This window comes from Cydia splendana, chromosome 2, assembly GCF_910591565.1.
Source record: "Cydia splendana chromosome 2, ilCydSple1.2, whole genome shotgun sequence".
Classification (NCBI taxonomy): domain Eukaryota; kingdom Metazoa; phylum Arthropoda; class Insecta; order Lepidoptera; family Tortricidae; genus Cydia; species Cydia splendana.
Genome location: NC_085961.1, coordinates 4,849,859 through 4,870,358, shown reverse-complemented (window position 1 = coordinate 4,870,358; position 20,500 = coordinate 4,849,859). Strand labels below are relative to the sequence as shown.

Here is a 20,500-nt window from a genome sequence, read left to right as displayed (position 1 = left end):
TCAATTGTTTGGTTGAGTTGAATGTAATGCCCGTGTTATAAGTTACAACAACGCTATATGCAACATTTAATTACTTAAAAAAAATCAACAAACATTATTTTTAAATTAACATTTAGTTTCTTTAAACGTAGGTATCCATACACCGAAATTAACGTAAATAAAAAAAAACACGGTGTTTAACCTCCTAAGTCCTGAGTTCCTTTAAAAAGAAACAAATTATAATCGAATTTTGAACTATAATGGAATAAAAGAAGGTTCCAAGTGCTGCAAAAATGATTCTGGGTCTTAGGAGGTGCATTACAGCACTATTAGTTCTAGTTAGTCTAAGTTAACTATCCTGCCGCTGCTCCTAATAAATCCTAAAGTAATAAATATTCAGTTATATTGTGTACCTAATCATTAAAACGACCGTAACTTTTTAACATTTCAAAGCTTTCTAACAGTCACGCATGGTCGGATCAATAAATTGCTCATTTGTTTTGTTGAGCCATTTCTAAAGGAACTATACACACACAACAACAACACACATACGAATGCGAAATTATCATCTATTTCCTATGCACTAGTGACGTTTTTCGCCTGCGTGGGTAAAACGATCGGGCCACACACAAACGCCCTTTGACCCAGTTTGAACAATTATTGGCTCCTTAAACAACGTCTATGTTTGGGAAAGGGGAACGTGGTATAAGTAACTAGTATATAGTAGTGATTGAAATAAATGATACCTTTGTGGATACCTACTGTCAGATCAGCCTAGCCAACATGCCGATTGTTTGCGCTCCGAGAACGAAACGCTTTCTGTCTCTATATCACTCTTATATTAGTGCGATAGAGTCAGATAGCGTTTTGTATCGCTTTTCTGCGAATGATTGTCATCTTGGGTAAGCGCCCAGAGGACCTTATAGCTCTAAGCAATCTAGAGAAATAATCCAAAATTAATATACTTGCGCAGAACGCGGTTAATCTCGTTGTACTTAAGGTAACCTTAGTAACCTTACTGTTTACCCAATAAAATAATAATCAATTTATAATTGGTTTATTCAATGTCTTTACCTTGTGCTGCCCAATGTTCTCAATAAAATACACTTTAATTTTCCATTTCATAAAATTCGAACGTGTCTTAAAATTCACCTTTATTATGATTACTTACCTACTTGTTTAACTTTTAAACAAAAATGGTAAAAAGTAATCTGAATAAATTGGGCGTAGGAAATATGTTACTTGTTAAGACAAACTTTTCCTAAATCTCGGTAGCCTTCATTTGAATATTATATGTAAACAGCATTCATGAACCATTTTATATAAAGTATAAGAAACACGCGGCTTCTGAACAAATAAAAAGGAAGCGAAATTAAGTTGTATTCAGTCCCGACTGAATACAACTTAATTTCGCTCTATAGGTAATCTATTTTCAATTGCGATTTCAATCTCTAGCAATAAATAACTCGTACCTACACGTAGGTACTACGTCCCGTATATCGCGTCCCATATTTTTACCAGTCCCGTTTTTGTCCCGTATATTAATACTACCGCGCCGCAAAATCATCTCTGATGAATGATGATGATTATGGCAACCCTACTTATAATAGGTACGTGTTTTTCAGTCCCATTAAACAACTTACTATTAAACTATTTAGTACAACCTAAAATAAATGACTGTAATGTACCTATTAAAATTATTGTACACATATATTATATGTACAATAATATAGTAGTATCTTCAGACCTAGAGACTACCTACTTCTTATAATAAAGCCTGAAAATGACGCATTCTGCAATGTGCGAGTGACGTATGACAAATGGGATTAGGCTGGTTCGATAATGTATCCCTGTTTTTTCCATACCGACTGTCAAAGTTCTGAGACTTAGTTACCTAATTATCCAGTTGTACATATCACTTCAAAAAGGGGGCTGTGTTTAATCTTTAGTATGGTTGAATGTTTTTTAACATTTTAGTGCTCCGTAGCCAATATGACCTAAACCCTTACTAGTTCCGTTATGTCCGTCTGTATAGTTGAATCATCGAGAGCGTGGAATTGCATATGTAGTAGTATTGTTTGTTTACAGGCATTCTATATTTGAATTTTCTATTTTCTTGTACTATCAGCATACAACCACTACAAATGCAATTCCATCTTCTCGATAATTCAACTATACCTATGTATATTGGTGTGTTTACAAAAGAAGCTTAATATTTGGTTCTATTTGGTTGCTTCTGAACCATAAACAATTGTTTCACTCACAGAAAAATGTTTTCTTTCTATAGTCTATCTTTAGGTATTTAAATAAAGGTAAACAAAATCTACCCTCAAATGGCTCCTGAAGCCAGTAGAGGGTAGATGAAAACATTACATGAACAAATAATGTAGATTAAAGTCAGGTCGTTCAGTGACAGATCCAGGCGGTTTTGTATTTGGTTGGTTAACCAGTAAATGATATAACTACCCGATAATGTACTAATTATTTGTTTACTTTTATTTAAATACCTAAAGATACAGAGTATATATAAAAAAATTAAGGAAAATTTTGTCTAACACGCACCGAATTTAAGATATTGTGTGTTATCGCGACATATTTGCCAAGTTTCATCTGATTCCCCATGCTCTTTGAAACAAAACTTGTCTATGACTCTAGTATTTTCCAAAATTCGCGAGTAGCAAAAGGAACCTCAGTTCCATTCTGCTAAAGCTTAATTTCCCAAAGCATAATACGTGGTAAAGTTACAGTGATGTTTCATTTGGGAATTTCGGTCCCTCCGAGAGACGTTGACAAACTTTAGTAGGTATTAAATCTGGTTAGAAGGGAGGTGCGACCCTTCAAACCTCTATTTCTGTAGAAAGTCGTACTTTTGCAGGTGAAACGAAGAGTTACGTCTTTTTGTGTACGAAGTATGTACGTGCCTCGTTTTAATGGACTAAGTATCCCAATGGTAAATGAACCTTACTGTTAAGATCAATCGGGCAGTTTTTAGGTGCTACTTCCAGATTAAGGATGTATTAAAATTAACCCTTTTCCTATCTTCGAAGACGTAACTGACTGTGATAAGGTGGCATATACTCTTATAACCAGTTTTTTTGGTGACATTCATTCATTCATTCATAGGAATGGTTTTTCGGTTATGGTGGTTCAGAAGTATTTTTTTGTAAGGTGCTTAAATAACTTAATTTCAAATGCAACATTTCTACCTAATTAATAATTAATCAGTTACTTAAACCAACACTCTTCGTTGAGTGATACACAATGTTTCCTAGATTTAAGAGCTTCTTTATTCGCGATAGGTAATTTATATTTTCTATCATTTTTTAAGTAAGTAATAAATTATTCATTGTTCGAACTAGGTATAATAAAATAACTATCCAATAAAAATCTGTTTTACCGGCAAATAATCCAAAGCGTAGGTTTATATAATTCTGTTTGTTTAGGATAAGAAAAATGACGTAGCAAACTTTGATGAAATGATGGATAGGATTATCCTATCCATCATTTCATCAAAGTTTGCACAACGTGGAGTATCCTATTAGGATACTCCACGTTTAAGTGCTAGAAAAAAAGTATTCAGCATTTTGCTAACTCATACTCGAGCAATTCTCAAAAAGTTTGTACATTTCGATCACATATTAGATTTCTATAAAAATTGGTATGCTGGTAAAGTACATGAAGCTGAAGATGTTCAGCTTCGTTTACTCTACCACCATACCAATTTTTATAAAAATCTAAGATGTGATCGAAAAGTATAATCTTTTTGAGAATTGCTCACTTCGGAGTGAAATTATTTTATTATATCGCGTACAAAATGAACAGTAGATATGTACCTATTTCCGCGTGTATTCAAAAGAGTTAGGTACTTACTTAACATACTTTTACGTTATAAAAACGCGATAACGGACGTGAATTTATTTTCCTTCCATTTCTGTTAGACAGGAAGCGTGAAAGAGGTCCCATGTAGGGGTTAAGGGGTTGGAGGGTGCTCGTCTCGTCTCGGAGGGTTGCAAAGATGGAGAAATGGATAGTGTTACTATCAACGTGCCCAGTTACAATGTTATGAAAGCTTAAATGTGTGTAAGGAAGAAAAACAACGAAATCGGATTGTCGTTTTGTGGATATTCAGGGATCTCTTTATTCTCTTTATGTGTGTGGTGGTCAAAAGTGTCAAAATTCGTGCGTTCCATCCTCGGTTATATATATAATAATAATAATAACTTAGCCTATATACATCCCACTGCTGGGCACAGGCCTCCTCTCATGCGCGAGAGGGCTTGGGGGTCCCCACGCTAGCCAAATGCGGATTGGGGACTTCACATACACCTTTGAATTTCTTCGCAGATGTATGCAGGTTTCCTCACGATGTTTTCCTTCAAAAAAAGCAAACAAAGAAAAGCTAGTGGTAAATATCAAATGATATTTCGTACATAAGTTCCGAAAAACTCATTGGTACGAGCAAGGATTTGAACCCGCGACCTCCGAATTGAAAGTCGGGCGTCATATCCACTCGGCCACCAGCGCTTGTTATATATAATAAAGCAAAAAATCGTTCTGAAAAACGCAAAAAGTTGACTACAAATTCAGTCAGGATAGGTTAAATTAGGAATTAGGGCCACGCCCTTAAGCAATGAAACGGCTTAGTTTATTCGAAACTTTCCATACAAAGTGATCCGAATTCATCGATATACCTACCTACAATACCACCATTTACTACATGGTACCACTATGCCATCTTTCTGTTCTCTCAAATTACCTCCTTGTAGAGTCATCTCAGTACATAAGTACATGAGCATTATATGTATGTAGGTATACTTAATATTGTTTGTCAGAAAATAGGACATCATAAAGGGCTTTATACAAAAATTCCCGAAGGATTCCCCCTGAATCGATGTCAAGCGTAGCATGCAAATGAGACGCTTACTGGGGCGTTCCACAAGGATGGATGCTCGGTCGCTTACTTTTCCTTCGCCGTTCCAAGTCCTTGGAATTCATCCTTTAGTGTTTCTTATTATTATGTGGAATACTTATTTTTCAATGAATGACTTCATTTAGTACGTGCTTTATTTAGTGGAAGAAGATTTTGCAAGAGTTTTGATGATATATAGGTGTTGCCAATGGTGCTTGTATGTATTTGTAGATCTTCAATATGTATGTAAAGGTTATTCAACAAAGGCAAAATAGAGGAGTTGGAATATCGGTGGTGAAAGTGGTAAAAAAATGTGCTGATATAACCTGCAACCTTCGAGCAACACGGAAGGGAGGCGGCATTCGCACTATTTCCCCTCTGCCGAGGTACAAGATTAGCGCGTCTATCTAATCTAGCGCGGGTAACAAAACTAGTTGCACTTGGATTTTTCACTAGACCGAGTCCAGACGCGCGCGTGAACACTGTCGCACAAAAATGCCTGTTTGCTCGGTTTTTTGTTATAAAAAGAGGTCGGGGACATCAAATTTACAAAAAAGAAGTGTTACATTTCACATGTAATAATTTTTTTTACATATCATACGTTTAATTACATTCAAACACAATTATTATATTTTAGTCTCATGTAATTGTTGGATTTATCGATTTTGCTCGCTCAGTACAAATTGCGGATCGGTCGAGCGACAAATCCGACTTCTCATCTCTCAGAATACAATAACATACTTCAACGAAAATGTGTTAGTGTACGTGTTGTGACACTTGTCACTCGTCCGTACACAAAAAGAGATCGAGGTTTGCAAGATTTGTCTTTGACGTGTGTGATTTTCTATGCTTTTGTGTCGTCATTACAGATTGGATTTTGTATGTAAGTGTGTGAGAAGTGCGACTGTGTGCACCTTTCCCCCCGCGAAAAATGGCAGAAAGATTTGTACGGTGAGATATCGCTTGGGCCCCTCCCTTCCGACGTGTCGGAAGCCGGTGTTGCTCGATGCCTGCAACCCTTTAACATGAGAAATCTAAGAAGAAAAGAAAATCATTAAATCCTATAAATAATTTCACTGTACTTCGTAGATTGATTAGGTACCAAGGCTGAAGAACTGGTTATGATTAACCATAAAATGTATTATTTATTTTTATTAAGTTTCTAATAAATTTGTCGATAAAGAAGCTTTTAGATGATGAATTAACAATATTTTGATAGATGAAGCGTCTCAAAGATGTCATAATTAACGATGAAAAAGTGATCAAGTTGTCTATTTAGTAGGCACCAAGAAGAATTACTTAACGTCATGAACGTAATAAATTAAGCGATCTCGACACCAGCGCTTAATTAATAGACGCTGACACACCGAGCAGGGTGTAAGTAAGACACGTCATTGCGTGTACTCTGCGTCAAGTTCCGGTCTATGCGGTCTACCTACTCTACCTATAGGTACCTACTCTGTATCTTTAGGTATTTAAATAAAAGTAAACAAAATCTACCCTCAAATGGCTTAAGCCAGTTGAGGGTGGATGAAAACATTACATGATCAAATAATGCAGGTAGGTTAAAGTCAGGTCGTTCAGTGACCGATCCAGGCGGCTTTGTACTCGTATTTGGATGATTAACCAATAAATGTTATAACTGCCCGAAAATGTACAAATTGTTTGTTTACTTTTTTTTAATACCTAAAAAGATACAGACTATAGCAGAACATTCTCAAAAATTTCCAATATTTCTGGAAACTTTCATGAGATATGCTCATGCAATTTTCCACTTAGAAAGTTCCCGTTCAGATTAGGGACTCAATGTTCTTAACTGTTGACGACTGTCTCAGGGTGTTGGTAGGAACTCGAGTCATTGGAGTCTGAATTTGAAGAAATCAACTCGTTTTAACGAGACTCTGCGCTTAAAAAACTTTCGAGATTTTTAAGTCCCGAGTCGAGTCCTTTGTTGAGTCTTTTTTATGAGCAACTCAAAAGGACTCGAGACTTCAAATAAAGACTCCGTCAACAATTAAATAGATTTTTCCTAAATAAAACAGTAAATAAATGTAACAATCATTTATTTACATACAATATATATACAGTGGTACTACTAAACGAAATTAATAACTAGCTTAAATCTAGCCCCTGAGGCATTGTACCAAGGATGCTGGCGGCATTTCCTCGCTGTATCGCAATGCTGATACGTTGTGCGAGGTAGCCGCCAGCTCTTCGGTCACCAGTTACGTCAAATAAATTAGGCGTTATTGTATGTTGTTATGAAATTGTTTGTAAAAAAATCAAGAGTTCTCTGAAAAGGACTCAAGTCTCTACAAAAGACTCGAGTCTCTAACAAGTTGAAAAGAACGAGTTTAGACTTAGTTATAAGAGTCTGAAAAACTGAGTCGAGTCATGATGCAGAGGACTCAAAGGACTTGAGGTCTAACCAACACTACTGTCTCATTTAACATTTAGGTCACTCATTGGCGTCTATTTCAAGTGTCATAGAAATCTAAACTAACTGTAAGGTTTGTTAGGTTTGTCAATAAAAGTGCAGGAACTATGCAATTTTATAAAATTCTCTTTGGCACATTGATAGGTCTACCGTTTTTAACTGAGGCGGTTGGTAAGACTTATTGTGGTCAGCTAATACGGACTAGTTGAAAGATTAAGCTTAAAACTACCAGAACTAATATATATATATTAGTTCTGGTAGTTTTAAGCTATCTATATAGGTATTAGGTATATGTTACGTAAATGTGAATGCCTAGTTTTATGTATTGTAGAGAACGTAACTTCTAATGTATGGGAGCGGCTTTTTCGTGTGTCTCAGAATAAGTAAATCTAATCTATTTATATCGCAAACGATGAATGACTTTGGACCACTGACGAAATTTTGTGTTATAAATGACCCTTCTACCCTTTACCTGATCCTAGCCAAAAATGCTCCTACTACTTTTATTTATCTTTCAGTGTCTCGGAGTAAATATCTATGGAGCGGCCATTAACAGGCGTTCCCCTCTGCAAAAAGATCGCGGCCGCCGGTCAAGGAGGTTATATAAAACTAGTTGCCACACGTCATACGCCATTCAGCAAACGTCAGTCTAAGCGGAATGATAGGAGCCGAAAATGCCGAATTGCAGCGTTTTCTCGTGCAAAATGAGATCGGAAACGTCTAGTCTACAAAAAGAACACGTTTCTTATCATATGTAAGTACTATTACATCTAAATATTATCAAATAGTGCATTAACTTTGCAAATAACTAAAAAACATTGTCAATCTGACAGTGATACCAGTGATATGATATTAGATCTATTTTAGGGTAATTCTAAAGAAGACTTTCTAAATATTAATTAGGTACGAGTAGAATTTCTAATAGGAACTCTGCGTAGGGGGCGCGACTACCACAACCCATCACAATCTGGGGGTCCGCCGCGGAACAAGAAAATTTAAATTTCGTTATCTAACCTCTCTATCACTATTGCATATTTGAGCGATAAAGAGAAAAGAGAAAATTTACTAGCTAGCTTAGTGCTACATCACTCTGGCGGCAGAACATTGCAGTAATATGCCCTATTTGCGTTGCTTTTTGTTATATGTGACGTTCCATGGAAAAAGGTACCTTATGGCGGCCGGCGCTTACGTCGCATGGCGCCGCAATAATATTGGAGCGGTGTTAATAATAGCGTAAGCGCCAACCCCCATAAGGTACCTTTATCCGTGGGACGTCACATATAATTTATGTAACACATTATTTTTATATAACACCTTAGTTTCATATCAACCTAATCTATTTAATCAAATAAATAGATCTATAACAATAAAGAAAAGGGGGACGGGGTATCAAAAAGTAGTCGAAAACATCTCGCGTGATTTGTGCACAACCCCTAAATAACGTAAAATTACCGATAGACTCTTTTTTTTTAATTAATTTTTCCTTTAGTTTCTACATATAGCTGGTCAAGCAGATCTTGTCAGTAGAAAAAGGCGGCAAATTTGAAAAATGTAGGCGGGAAGGGATATCGTCCCATAGAAAATTTGAATTTCGCGCCTTTTTTACTGACAAGATTTGCTTGACCAGCTATATATTTTTATTTAACATGTCAAATATTTTATTAATTTAAGGTATTTACGGCTGTCACTTTCCATAAATAGGCACTTTTAATTTATTACTCTGGTATCACCGTACCAATATTAGTGATGGGACACCATAAAAACCAATATCGGTAAAATCGATATAAACATAATGAATAATATACAGATGGTCATGATGCCTAGCGAACACCAGCCATATCGTACAAACCTCAAGGAGTGATATTCCTAGGCAGATGATGATCTGCCTAGTGACCACCAGCCATATCGTGCTAACTTCAAGGTGTGATATTCCTAAGCAGATCGTGAAACGCCGGCATGTCATGATCTGACTAGTGACCACCAGCCATACCGTTCAAACCTCAACATTTAGGCATATCGAATAAGTAGGTTGTCCTAATTTTAGCAAATGATAACCATTGAAATGGCTTGACAGCCTACTTATAGTACGTGTTTGGGTAGCGTATGATTTTAGTACCTACCTAGTACCTACGCATTCTGCTCCAAATGCCACATAGAATGCAGCACTAGCCGTGGCAAAAAATGCAAAAGGCAGATTATTAAATGGCGGCGTTTCATGATATGCCTAGGAATATCTCGATATGCCCGATTTTACGATCTACCGCCGATATATATACTAATTATCCCCTACTCAATATCCCTTAAATGACATCCTATGGCCGCGTTCCATCTCTGTCATCAGATCTGCATGCTCGATAGTATATTGCATTGCTTTCAGAAGTAAACCAACATGTAAAATATTAACTAATGAACTGATAATAAAAAATCATTCTATATCAGCTTGCAACATTCGCCCTAAACAAATTAACAAACTATTAGAAATAACATCTAAATCATCATAAGTTAGTAAAATGCTGGTACAAAGACTTGATATTGTATTATTATTATAATTGATAAAATCAGAAATTAAAATTCATTGTCAATTGTATCGACAATATTATCGGCGCGTCCCTCGCACTATCTAGGTTTACTTAGAACTGACGTCATCTCGTTCACGGACAGGGTTGTCTGTGTTTGTTCTTGTACTTGTGTGAATATAGTTTTTGCTAGTGTTTGATAATTTTGTCGTGTGCGTGTGTAGCGACGCATGCTAAAAATGCATTAGTGTTAACATTATTTGTGTGCGTTACCTCGTCCCCCGCGCCAAAAACGACAGAATTTTTCAGATAGAAATTAGTGCGCGTCTCTACTCCATAGATATTTACTCCGAGTTCAGTGTACGTTACGCATAATAATTCCTGCCGAGTGGAGAGAAGTGACAATAATAAAATGCGAGTAAAAGTATCTCGTGTGTAATGGTTATATTTATGGCTACCTAAGTAACCAGATTTAGGGAATAGACAGTAAAAGTTTATAAGCGAATTTATACGATCCTTATCCCTGACGATGTATGTAACGTAACTAATGAAATTTAGTTTCTGATAATTAAAACATTTGTCGCCGGTTTCATTTGTCAAAAAGACCATCAGCAGTAGTGTAAGTACCTATAAAAACGCTAAGTAAAGGATGAAACACGCTAGACCGGGCCAGGGCCGGGCCGGAGCTTCCGACGCTTCGTTTTCTATGGAAAGCACCAGCACGTGATCACCGATCAGCCGTCATAGAAAATGAGGAGTGAGTCATCCTTAAAGTGTTAAATGCCACGGGCCCCTGGCCCGAGAAGAGTTCTAATTTGATCGAGAGGCCGTGAACACAGACCCCTAATGCATCCATGCAATGGAATTTGCCACTGGACACATTGTTAATAGTTAGGTACGTCACTAATCATCAAAAGTTAGGCTTCTAGATTGACGATGCACAGAGTAACCCAGAACGAGTCAGTTGCAAGAAGCGAATGCGGATTCCAGACAGCTTCAGATCTTGACCACATGACTGCTCAAATACTGCATGGCCACCTTGGATTGTAAAACTACATAGCGGTGCTAGCGGCTTTTCTTGTCTCCAAGATTAGTAGAATAAGGTGCTGACTAGTCCCGACATAGGAATGCCGATGGAAGGCTATGGCCTTTATGGAAATGGGACATGCCGCCACTGACACATACTCGTACCTAACCGTGTTATTTAATGGAACCTGGAAACCTGGTTTTTCTCTATCCTTACGTTCAATAGCTTTTTTATTCGTAATGAAAATGTCTGCTTCGGTGAGAAACTACATTACACCTTACTAGTTAATTCGCTTATAATTTACAATTTTCGACTTACTTTAAGCGAAATGTGGGTATAGTTCTAGTTTTGGCCACCACGTTACTTAAAATATCTCTATACTTGAAAGACGTGACTCACATACCGAGGTTTGAGGTTTCTGAGGAACCTAATATGTACAAGAAAGGCAACACTGCCATTGCGTTAGGATATTTCTTTACTACATATATACCTACATTATCTGCTGCCTTTAATCCCGAGAAAGCAGTTGACTATAGAGTTATTTCATTATATAAGGAACTGAAACCATGTACTGCCTCCGAGAGGTACTAGGATTACAGAAGTTTGAAAGGGACTGACCTGGTTTTCTTGATTGAGCAGTTTCAGTTGGTCGTTGATAAGGCTGTACTTCGCGCTCTCCTCCTTGCGCAGCGCCCGCTCCTTCTTCAGCTCGGGACTCCAGAAGGTCTTTATGCTGTGCATGCTGGACCCGAGCTTCTGATTGGTCAATTCCAGTTCCTTCTTGAGGTTCCCCAGCTCCCGTTGGAGATCGGAATTCTGAGATTGCAGCTCTCCAAGGAAGAGGGGGGGAGGTTCGCGCCGGTAGTAGTCATCCTCGGGGGGCGGCGGCGGCGCGTAGGAGCGGTCGTAGTCGCGCTCCAGGGACTGGTAGCGGAGCGGGCGCGGGCGCGCGCGGTGGTGGGCGCCGGCGGAGGCGGAGCGCCCGCGCTCGTCCGGCGCTGGCGAGGGCTCATCGTCCCTGGCGAGGTAGGGGCTGCGCCGCGAGGGAGAGCGGTCTACTTGCGGCAGGCGGCCGCGCGCGCCGCCGGTCCACTCCGACCGGCGCCACTCCTCCCGGCACGGCGGCCGCTCGTCCTCGGCGTATTCCCGAAGATACAGCTTGCCTTTTCACTGGGTCATCTGGACAGCGCGGCGGCGGCGCGGCCACTGACGCCCGGCCGCTGCGCCGGCCCATCGATCGGCGCAGCGCGCGTGCGCGGTGCTCCCACAACTCAGCGACTAGCGATTGATTCACAAGCGGTCTTATCTCGGGTAGGAAGCGGTACGTTAATTACTTATGATACAATACGCGGGCCGTGCGTAATAGCGGTTGCGGTTACGAGGTGTAAGAAAAGTGTCGTGCATACTGGCGACCTTGTGTGAATCGACTTCGAATTCTTTCATAACCTTTGTTACCTACCCGCAATTATTGACTTGACCTGTTTAAAATTATGCTTAAGTAAATGGGTCATGCTCAGAATGTAAATTAAAGGGCAGATCCCCAAAGGAAAGAATACCGATGTCTAATTTTTAGATGAGGATCCAGTTCCAACATTTGTTCAGTGTCTATCAAGATTGAGGCCATCAGATAGAGATATAGGTACTAAGTTACAATTAAGGGCCTGTTTACACATTGATTAGTGCGAGTTAAAGCACAAAAAATGTATGAACAGCCGCTAAATTATCAGCTAATAAAAATTGTCAATAATTATATTCCAAGATTATTAACGATTTGCGACCCGCCCCGGCTTCGCACGGATTACACAAAATCTTAACAAATTATACACCTGAACATTCCTCAAGAATCACCTATTGAGAGGTGCCGCATGAAAATCCGTTCAGTATGTTTTGAGTTTATCGCAAACATACATACATACTTACAAACACACAGACGCGGCGGGTGAAATTGTTTTATAAGGATTAGTGATTTCGATATTCCTTATTTTAACTTCGCATAAACCTTATGTTACTTAATTTTGGTATGCGGTAAGAAGGTAGGTACCTATAATTAGTTACTGGAAGTATAATATACAATTAACTTGAATTACGAGTACATAGAGATACTCGCATAACCAATAATTAGTTCTTCAATAGCGACTTTTCTATTTTAAGCACGCTATTATTGGCTAAAATCAATGCGACGCCGACTTATAAAAATGGTTTCAGCATCCGAGACTATTATGATTTAAAAATACCTAAGTTATTTTTAGGCATATTGGTCTCGAATGACTCTATCTATGTGCATCACAATAATTATGTACAGGTTGTACACTCAATTTCCGTTTTTAAAGAGATAAATTTAATTAAAACTTTTCAAAAAACCAATAAAGTAGCGTTTTCTTTTGTTTAATTGCTTTTTCAAACAAACGAAATTAATCCTAATTTACATACAAGGTTCGAATTAATAATACGGAAATGTTGTATGGTGGGTCTTACGATGTTATAGACATCATTTTTACCATCCAAAAAACGTCCACCTCAGGACAAAGGCAATCTCCTTCTAAGGGCTGATGCGATTTTAGTTACATTTGCGGTCTGTTGGTTACGTGCAATTCAACCGACCAATCAAAAGCCGCAATGTAATGAAACTCGCATGCGAGTTCTCGCATCGTCTAAATGAGCCTTGGAAGTAAGGATATCCACAGCGACTATTGAGAATATTGTCCGCATTCACGGTCCACCTTTTGGGGGCCTTCCTGTGGAAGGACCACAAAAAGGTGTCTCTGGACTCTTCCCATGAGTTGTGATCGCCACAAGAACCTTTCCGCCAGCAGCTATTTGACAGAATAGACACTATGGACAGACATATACAGGGTGGCCAAAAAATAAGTGCATTCCCGTTGCCAGGGAGGTTTTGGGATTATATTGAGCAACTTTTACTATTGGACCAATCCCCGAAAACGCGAAAAAAAAATTAATCCCAAAACCTCCCTGGCAACGGGAATGCACTTATTTTTTGGCCACCGTGTATAGTCGAACCAATAACTCTGCATTGACTTTGCAATGTGACCATTTCAATTTCATCATTAACGTCGAATTAATATAACAATATGAAGTAGGTGTATTATAATATTTATAATGAGTTTAATGACACTCCTTCACTTTGTTCTGTTCACATCAAATCGGTGCAAAGTTGGGTTAGACGGACTTGGGGAAAGGTAGGTAAATGGATTAGTACAGTAGAGGTCTAAAATCTGTACCTACCGATACGGATAAAAGACCAAAAATATTTGTACAGGGTGCCTACCCAAGATGCCATCGCTTGGGCTACGACAACGAAACGCTATATGACTCTCTATCGCACTAATATGTAAGAGTCATAGGGACAGAAAGCGTTTCGTTGTCGTAGCTCAAACGATTGGCATCATGGCTAGGCCCCCAGTACATACTTTAATGTCTAGGCAATAAAGTTGCGATGTGTCAATATTTTAATAAATACAAGTAAGGTTAATAATTCTTTTTAGGCACATGCTGGTTAAGTAGGTAATGTTTATCAAAAAACCAAGTCGGACTCGCTCACCGAGGGTTCCGTACTTTTTAGTAGGTATTTGTTGTTATAACGGCAACAGAAATACATCATCTGTGAAAATTTCAGCTATCACGGTTCGTACAGCCTGGTGACAGACAGACGGACAGTGGAGTCTTAGTAATAGGGTCCAGTTTTTACCCTTTGGGTATGGAACCCTAAAAGTGATATATTTCTTCAACCACAAACGTCCTTGTTGATACATTCTCTTTGCTGTGATACCTAATATCCATAACTCATGCGGATCAAATTCATAACCTGTTATTACTATTAGAATAAGCCTCCGCAAACCTTACTTCTATTATTAGCCATGCCCATTTAATATTAACGTCTTTTCCCGATAACAATTCAATGCAGTTCAATTTCCCGTAAAGCCTTCTGAAATCCTTTTTCAGGATCTCATAGTCCCGCACTCATTCACCTAGATCTATTTATAGCCTTTATTGTAACACTTTCAGCGCTTCAGCGCTTTTCGGCAGCCTAAGACGGTAGACCCGTGACCCAATTTGGATTCCGTCCTTGTCTGACGGCATAGGTTAGGGTATGTGCCTCCCTGTCTGTAGTAAGGTCGACGTATGTCGGTCAGCTTGTAGCGATTGGGAAGTTTTAGTGATGTGGTTGTGTGTGTCGATAAGATTTGGGAAGAATGTTGATATGGATTATGATGGAAGGAAAAGTTTTTATTAAATCATGGACATCATTTTGACTTTTTAAACATGACTAGTAGCGTTAAATTATTCGCTAACGTGCTAGAGCGTCAATTAGAAAGCCAGAAAGGGATAAAACATAAGAAACTAATTATTTGAGGCTTGTAAAATTTTATGAATAGTTACCTAAGGGGGGTAAATGTAGAGTGCTAGGTTGCTTGTGCTTGTTGGTTGTTCTATAAAAGAGATTGACCGATTTTGTTGCGGATATCGGTACAAGATTTGCATTACCATTTAGTAGATTTATTTTTTTAGGTAAACTAAGTAGGTGTTAAGTATGATTTCAACCCACCAGAGGACTCTGCTATAGGTCTGCTATAGGACTTGTGTCGTAGGTTTTTACTTTATCATTGCGGTTGACGTTTCATATTTGGTCACTTTTGCTTACACAATCCATTTTAGGGTGTATATTAATGACTGTAACGTCTGTAACAACGTTATCCGTTCGTTCGAAACATGATAATATTTCTCGAATAGGTATTGGTTTTCCATCACAAGCTGTATTACCTAATTAAGTATAAGCAAAAACCAGAAGAACATTTGAACAACCTGCTGAATTGCAGAATATTCCATTAAAATTGTAGCCAATATCTATGTCTGAGGAAAATTTAAACGTCACTAAACCTGCGCGATGTATCGATGAGATGACTACGTCTATCCATAGAATATGTCCCATTCAATGCTGCACTTAACAATTCACAATGCCGCGCCACCAAATCTGCGCTGTTCATCGACAAGCATCTCGCGTTTATCGATAATTTGTGTCCCATCCCTATACATCCTGCGGGTCCAATGAATGAAAGCACTGCCCACGACACTACACCGCGGGCGCCACTGCCGCGCGTAACAATTGACAATGAAACGTCACAAAACTGTGCGATCGATCCATGGTCGAGAGATGTAGAGTTTATTTATCGATAATACTCATGGGCGATCGAGCAAGCTCGGGACGGGACCGATGTAAATATAGTTATTTTCAGGTCATACAAAGATTTAAAAGGGTCGGCAACGGGCATGTACCTCTTTAGTCTTCACATGTAACATTTCTGGAGTTGCTGACGTCCATAGGCTACGGAGACTGCTTACCATCAGGCGGGCCGTACGTATGTTTATTAACTCACATTTATAGACGGGTCTAACGCACGTAACGTACGTATGCTTGTTTGCCACCGATGTACTATTATGTAATAGGTGCCTGAAAGCTTAGAATACCTATTAAAGTACCGCCCAAACCTATAGGGTGAACAGTTTTACGCGATATGTATACCAACATTACCAACTTAGTAAGGTCCAGAATTAGGAAATAAGCTCCAATATCCTTGAGGATAGGGGACGTCGATTCTCCATACAAACGTAGTCCTCATTTTCTTTCCTGGATATTGACATTATAGTAAATAATTTTACACAATTTGATGTATTTTAATCATAGCTATCTATACCGTTAAATTTTTTTGATTTTTATTTTATTTTATACGAGTTCGGGGCTTCTAAAAAAATGTACGAAACCTGTTTTTCGCTCCTAACTCTATAATACTGATGTAAACTTTCACGATTATTAAACATTATCAAACCCGAAATCCCGGATCGAATCGGATTAAGTCCCGAGTACAGTTTGATAACTCTATAATTCTCCTTAAGTATACGATACAAAAAAGCAATCAGCAACGCAAAAATATAGCCTGTCAAACAACTTTGTCAGTAGAAAAAGGCGCGAAATTCAAATTTTGTATGGGACGACAACACTTCGTGCTTACATTTTTTTTTAATGCCGCTTTTTTCTAAATTTCTTCTGACGGAAATGCCTTGACAGACTATTATAAGCCGTTTATCGTTTAAATCGCCGTCGTAAAACCTTTTTTTTATTAATTGACCAGTTTTAAACATATCCAGAATAGCGTATTAGGTTACACATTATGTCAATTACGTGATTTGGGCAGATAATCGTTAAAACTGTTTCTCATATATGTGCCCTAATGCCAATGTATAAAATGTATATTTCAATGACAATTTTGCTGTTAGGTTTATTATCAAATTCGTATCTACTGGAACATACCTATCCGTCTGCTCGCTGTCATTGTCAAATATCTATAAAATTTGAGGTTATAAATTGCTTTTAGTGAAAATAATATTTGAATATTATATTCATTGTATTTGTATAGAAAATGCCGCTGCCACCAGCCAGTGGAACTGGTCGGTACTTTGCCAAAGCAGCCAAATCCATACGTTTGGTCCGACATGGCTGTACTAACAGACCATTCTTTCATATTTCCGTAACTCATGTAAGTTATGATTTACGTATATTGAAAAGGATCCCTATTACTACCCTATTCTTTTAAGTTATTTTTACGAAGAAACCCTAAAATAACTATAAATTTAATCTACTAAGTACTACTACTACTACTTATAGTAATAAAATTGTTTTGTTTCAGCGTAAAAGAACGACTACACAACCAGTGATTGAACAATTAGGATCCTTTGACCCAATGCCAAATGTGTCCAATGAGAAATTAGTAGCATTGAATCTGGAAAGACTGAAGTATTGGCTTGGTAAGGGGGCTCATGTTACACCACCAGTAGCCGAGTTATTAGGTGAGTTCTGTTTTATAAACTGTGATTGTAATTATTATTTTATTTTGATAATCCAAAATTATTATAATTGTTTCAATTCTTAGCCATTTCATTCTTAAATAAGGTAAATCAGATTTATTTTACCCTCCAAATCAGACCATCTATTACCAGAATCAGGTGTCAATTTTAAGTATATCTAGTTCCATTTAGAAAACTTGCCTCTGCCCTCATGTCTGTCTTTAGGACAATAAACAATCTCTTAACCAAATTTTGTGTAAATTGGTTTAGATGTTTAAGTGTGAAGTTTCACATTACACTTACATTCAGCTTACATGCAAAATAGGCGCAATAATATGACGTCGAGTTGCAGAAACCAGGCCCGCGAAAACCTACTTTCACATTTATAATTTTGTAAGGTTTTTAACATGTATAAACTAAATAGTGATGTCCTACCTCATTGGCAAAGCCTAAGACTTACACTAAATTACAGGTTTGTCCGGCTTCTTCCCAATCCACCCGCGCTCATACATGACTGCATGGCGGAACCGGCAGGCAGAGGAGCTGGCTCAACAACAGGAGGCTGAAAAGGCAGCCAGCGCTCCTGCTACCTCTTAAATTACTTTATTTAGATTGTTAGATTAATAAATAGTGTAAATATATATGTTTTTGATTTTATACTTACTTGCCTAATTTAATTTGAGTTTTCACTCGCAACTTGTAAAACTCAAGTGCAATAAGCAATACAGCTAGGGCTGCCATCTGTCTGGGTTTCCCTGGATTTGTCCTAGTTTGGAGGCCATCCGGGGGAGGGGGGTTTTCAAAGAGTCCGGGGAAAACCTGGCCACTTTTATTGTGAGGAAACGCCTTTTTTATTATTATTTTTATTATTTATAGCCTTATTTCAGAATAGGTACATTTTTTTTTATACTATATCTACAGTTTTCCTTAATCTACATTCTACAGTAACTGCTTCTGTGTGCCTTTGGGCAAAGGCCTAAGGAAACACCTAATTGAATTTAATTATTTCCCGGCATTATTAAAAACCGTATAAATACACGTCCGGGGAAAAAAATAATATAAAAATGGCCCAATCTCAGTATAAACTGAAGGATTATTAATCATCATCTTCCTCGCGTTATCCCGGCATTTTTTTGCCACGGTTCATGGGAGCCTGGGGTCCACTTGGCAACTAATCCCGAGAATTGGCGTAGGCACTAGTTTTTACGAAAGCGACTGCCATCTGACCTTCCAACCCAGAGGGTAAACTAGGCCATTGGGATTAGTCCGGTTTCCTCACGATGTTTTCCTTCACCGAAAAGCGACTAGTAAATATCAGATGATATTTCGTACATAAGTTCCGAAAAACTCATTGGTACGAGCCGGGGTTCGAACCCGCAACCTCCGGATTAAAAGTCGGACGCTCTTACCGCTAGGCCACCAGCGCTTCTCCTGAAGGATTATTAATATATTCAATAAAATAAAAGTGCAAAATTCTCCAATCAAGGTGCAAAAAAAATATTATTTCGCCACTAAACATTTATTACGTCCAAAAAATATTATTACACGATATAAAGCAGATATCTATTTGTTATCATCTAAATAAAATGCTAAATATAGATGGTCAAGCAAATCTTGTCAGTAACAAAAGGCGCGAAATTCAAATTTTCTATGAGACGATATCCCTTCGCGCCTACATTTTTCAAATTTGCCGCCTTTTTCTACTGACAAGATCTGCTTGACCAAGTATAATACGATGTTTCACCAACAAACTTTTTTAATTATTTGGCTGAACGGAACTATCATTGCCATCTTGGCTGTCGTAACTAGAAAAAATTAAAAAGTAAAACCGGCGCTCGGTGATTTTCACTCAAAATTTATAGCCTAAACAAATTAGAAAAATCTGCGGAAATAATTCGTGTAGTTGTGAAAATTGGTACAGGTATACCTCGTGGTGTCCAGATAAACATACTAAACCATACTATTCCTTGAGGGTAGGGGGTGTGCTGGGGGTGTAGAGGGGGGTTGAAGGTACCTTTTTTCATATTTTTGCTCATATCTCGAATATCTGTACGAATAACATTATAATTACTTAGGACAAAAGTTTTAACATAAAATTTACTACAAATTTGGTTATTTTTATTTTTACTCTGCGATCAATACTTTAGGAGCAACAGGCTGTTAAAGTTAAATAAGTGATAAAAAATAGACGGTTTAAGAAAACGTAGTTATTTTGTAATTGTTCATCATAAATAAAAAAATTAGCTTAGAGTAAGCAAGCTAAGCGACCTGCTGATAAAATAAAAAAAAATAGGCCATGAGCATGTCGGGCCATGCTCAGTGTAGGGTTCCGTAGTTACCCGTCTGTCAAAATAGACTATTCGCCAAAACTCAAAAACAGCTATACCGATTAGGTTCGCTATATTTTTCCTTGAAAGTCTTTACTAAGCTTTGTTTTCACGATTTTTTTCATATTTTTTGGACCCATGGTTCAAAAATTAGGCGAACTAAAGGGTAAAACACAACTTTTTTTCTTTCAGATCGACTATTTCCGAAAATATTAAGTTGATCTAAAACTGGTTCTTGGAGACCCTTATTCGTTTTAAAATACCTATTCAACGACACCCCACACTATAGGGTGGAAGCGAAAAAAATTTCATCCCCACTTTAATGTAGGGCAGCCACCATAAAAAATCTTTTTTCTAGTTTTCATGTTTAAATTTGACACGAATATATAAATCAGTTACGCTGACAAAGTCGTAAAATATAAATTAGAAAAAATATTTTTAGGGTGG

At 37.9% G+C, this 20,500-nt stretch overlaps 2 protein-coding genes across 2 annotated transcripts in view; one reads left to right on the top strand and one right to left on the bottom strand.

Annotated features, from left to right (window-relative positions):
• LOC134802801 (trichohyalin-like) overlaps positions 1 to 11,751 on the bottom strand; it is a 99,611-nt gene extending 87,860 nt beyond the window's left edge. The window contains exon 1 of the mRNA XM_063775522.1: positions 11,487 to 11,751. Coding sequence (XP_063631592.1) covers positions 11,487 to 11,609 — 123 coding nt within the window. The 5' untranslated portion in view covers positions 11,610 to 11,751. The remainder of the gene's footprint in view (positions 1 to 11,486) is intronic.
• A 5,459-nt stretch (positions 11,752 to 17,210) lies between these two features.
• Positions 17,211 to 18,367, top strand: LOC134799047 (small ribosomal subunit protein bS16m). The gene is made up of 3 exons (XM_063771453.1): positions 17,211 to 17,419; positions 17,570 to 17,729; positions 18,199 to 18,367. The coding sequence occupies exons 1-3, from the start codon at positions 17,303 to 17,305 to the stop codon at positions 18,321 to 18,323; spliced, it is 402 nt and encodes a 133-aa protein (XP_063627523.1). The 5' UTR covers positions 17,211 to 17,302; the 3' UTR covers positions 18,324 to 18,367.
• Positions 18,368 to 20,500: the final 2,133 nt, after the last annotated feature.

Coding starts and splice junctions, on each gene's coding strand:
- LOC134799047 (XM_063771453.1), top strand. CDS start 17,303: ATGCCGCTGCCACCAGCCAGTGGAACTGGTCGGTACTTTGCCAAAGCA. Junction 17,420..17,569: donor TTCATATTTCCGTAACTCAT/GTAAGTTATGAT, acceptor GTTTTGTTTCAG/CGTAAAAGAACGACTACACA. Junction 17,730..18,198: donor ACCAGTAGCCGAGTTATTAG/GTGAGTTCTGTT, acceptor ACTAAATTACAG/GTTTGTCCGGCTTCTTCCCA.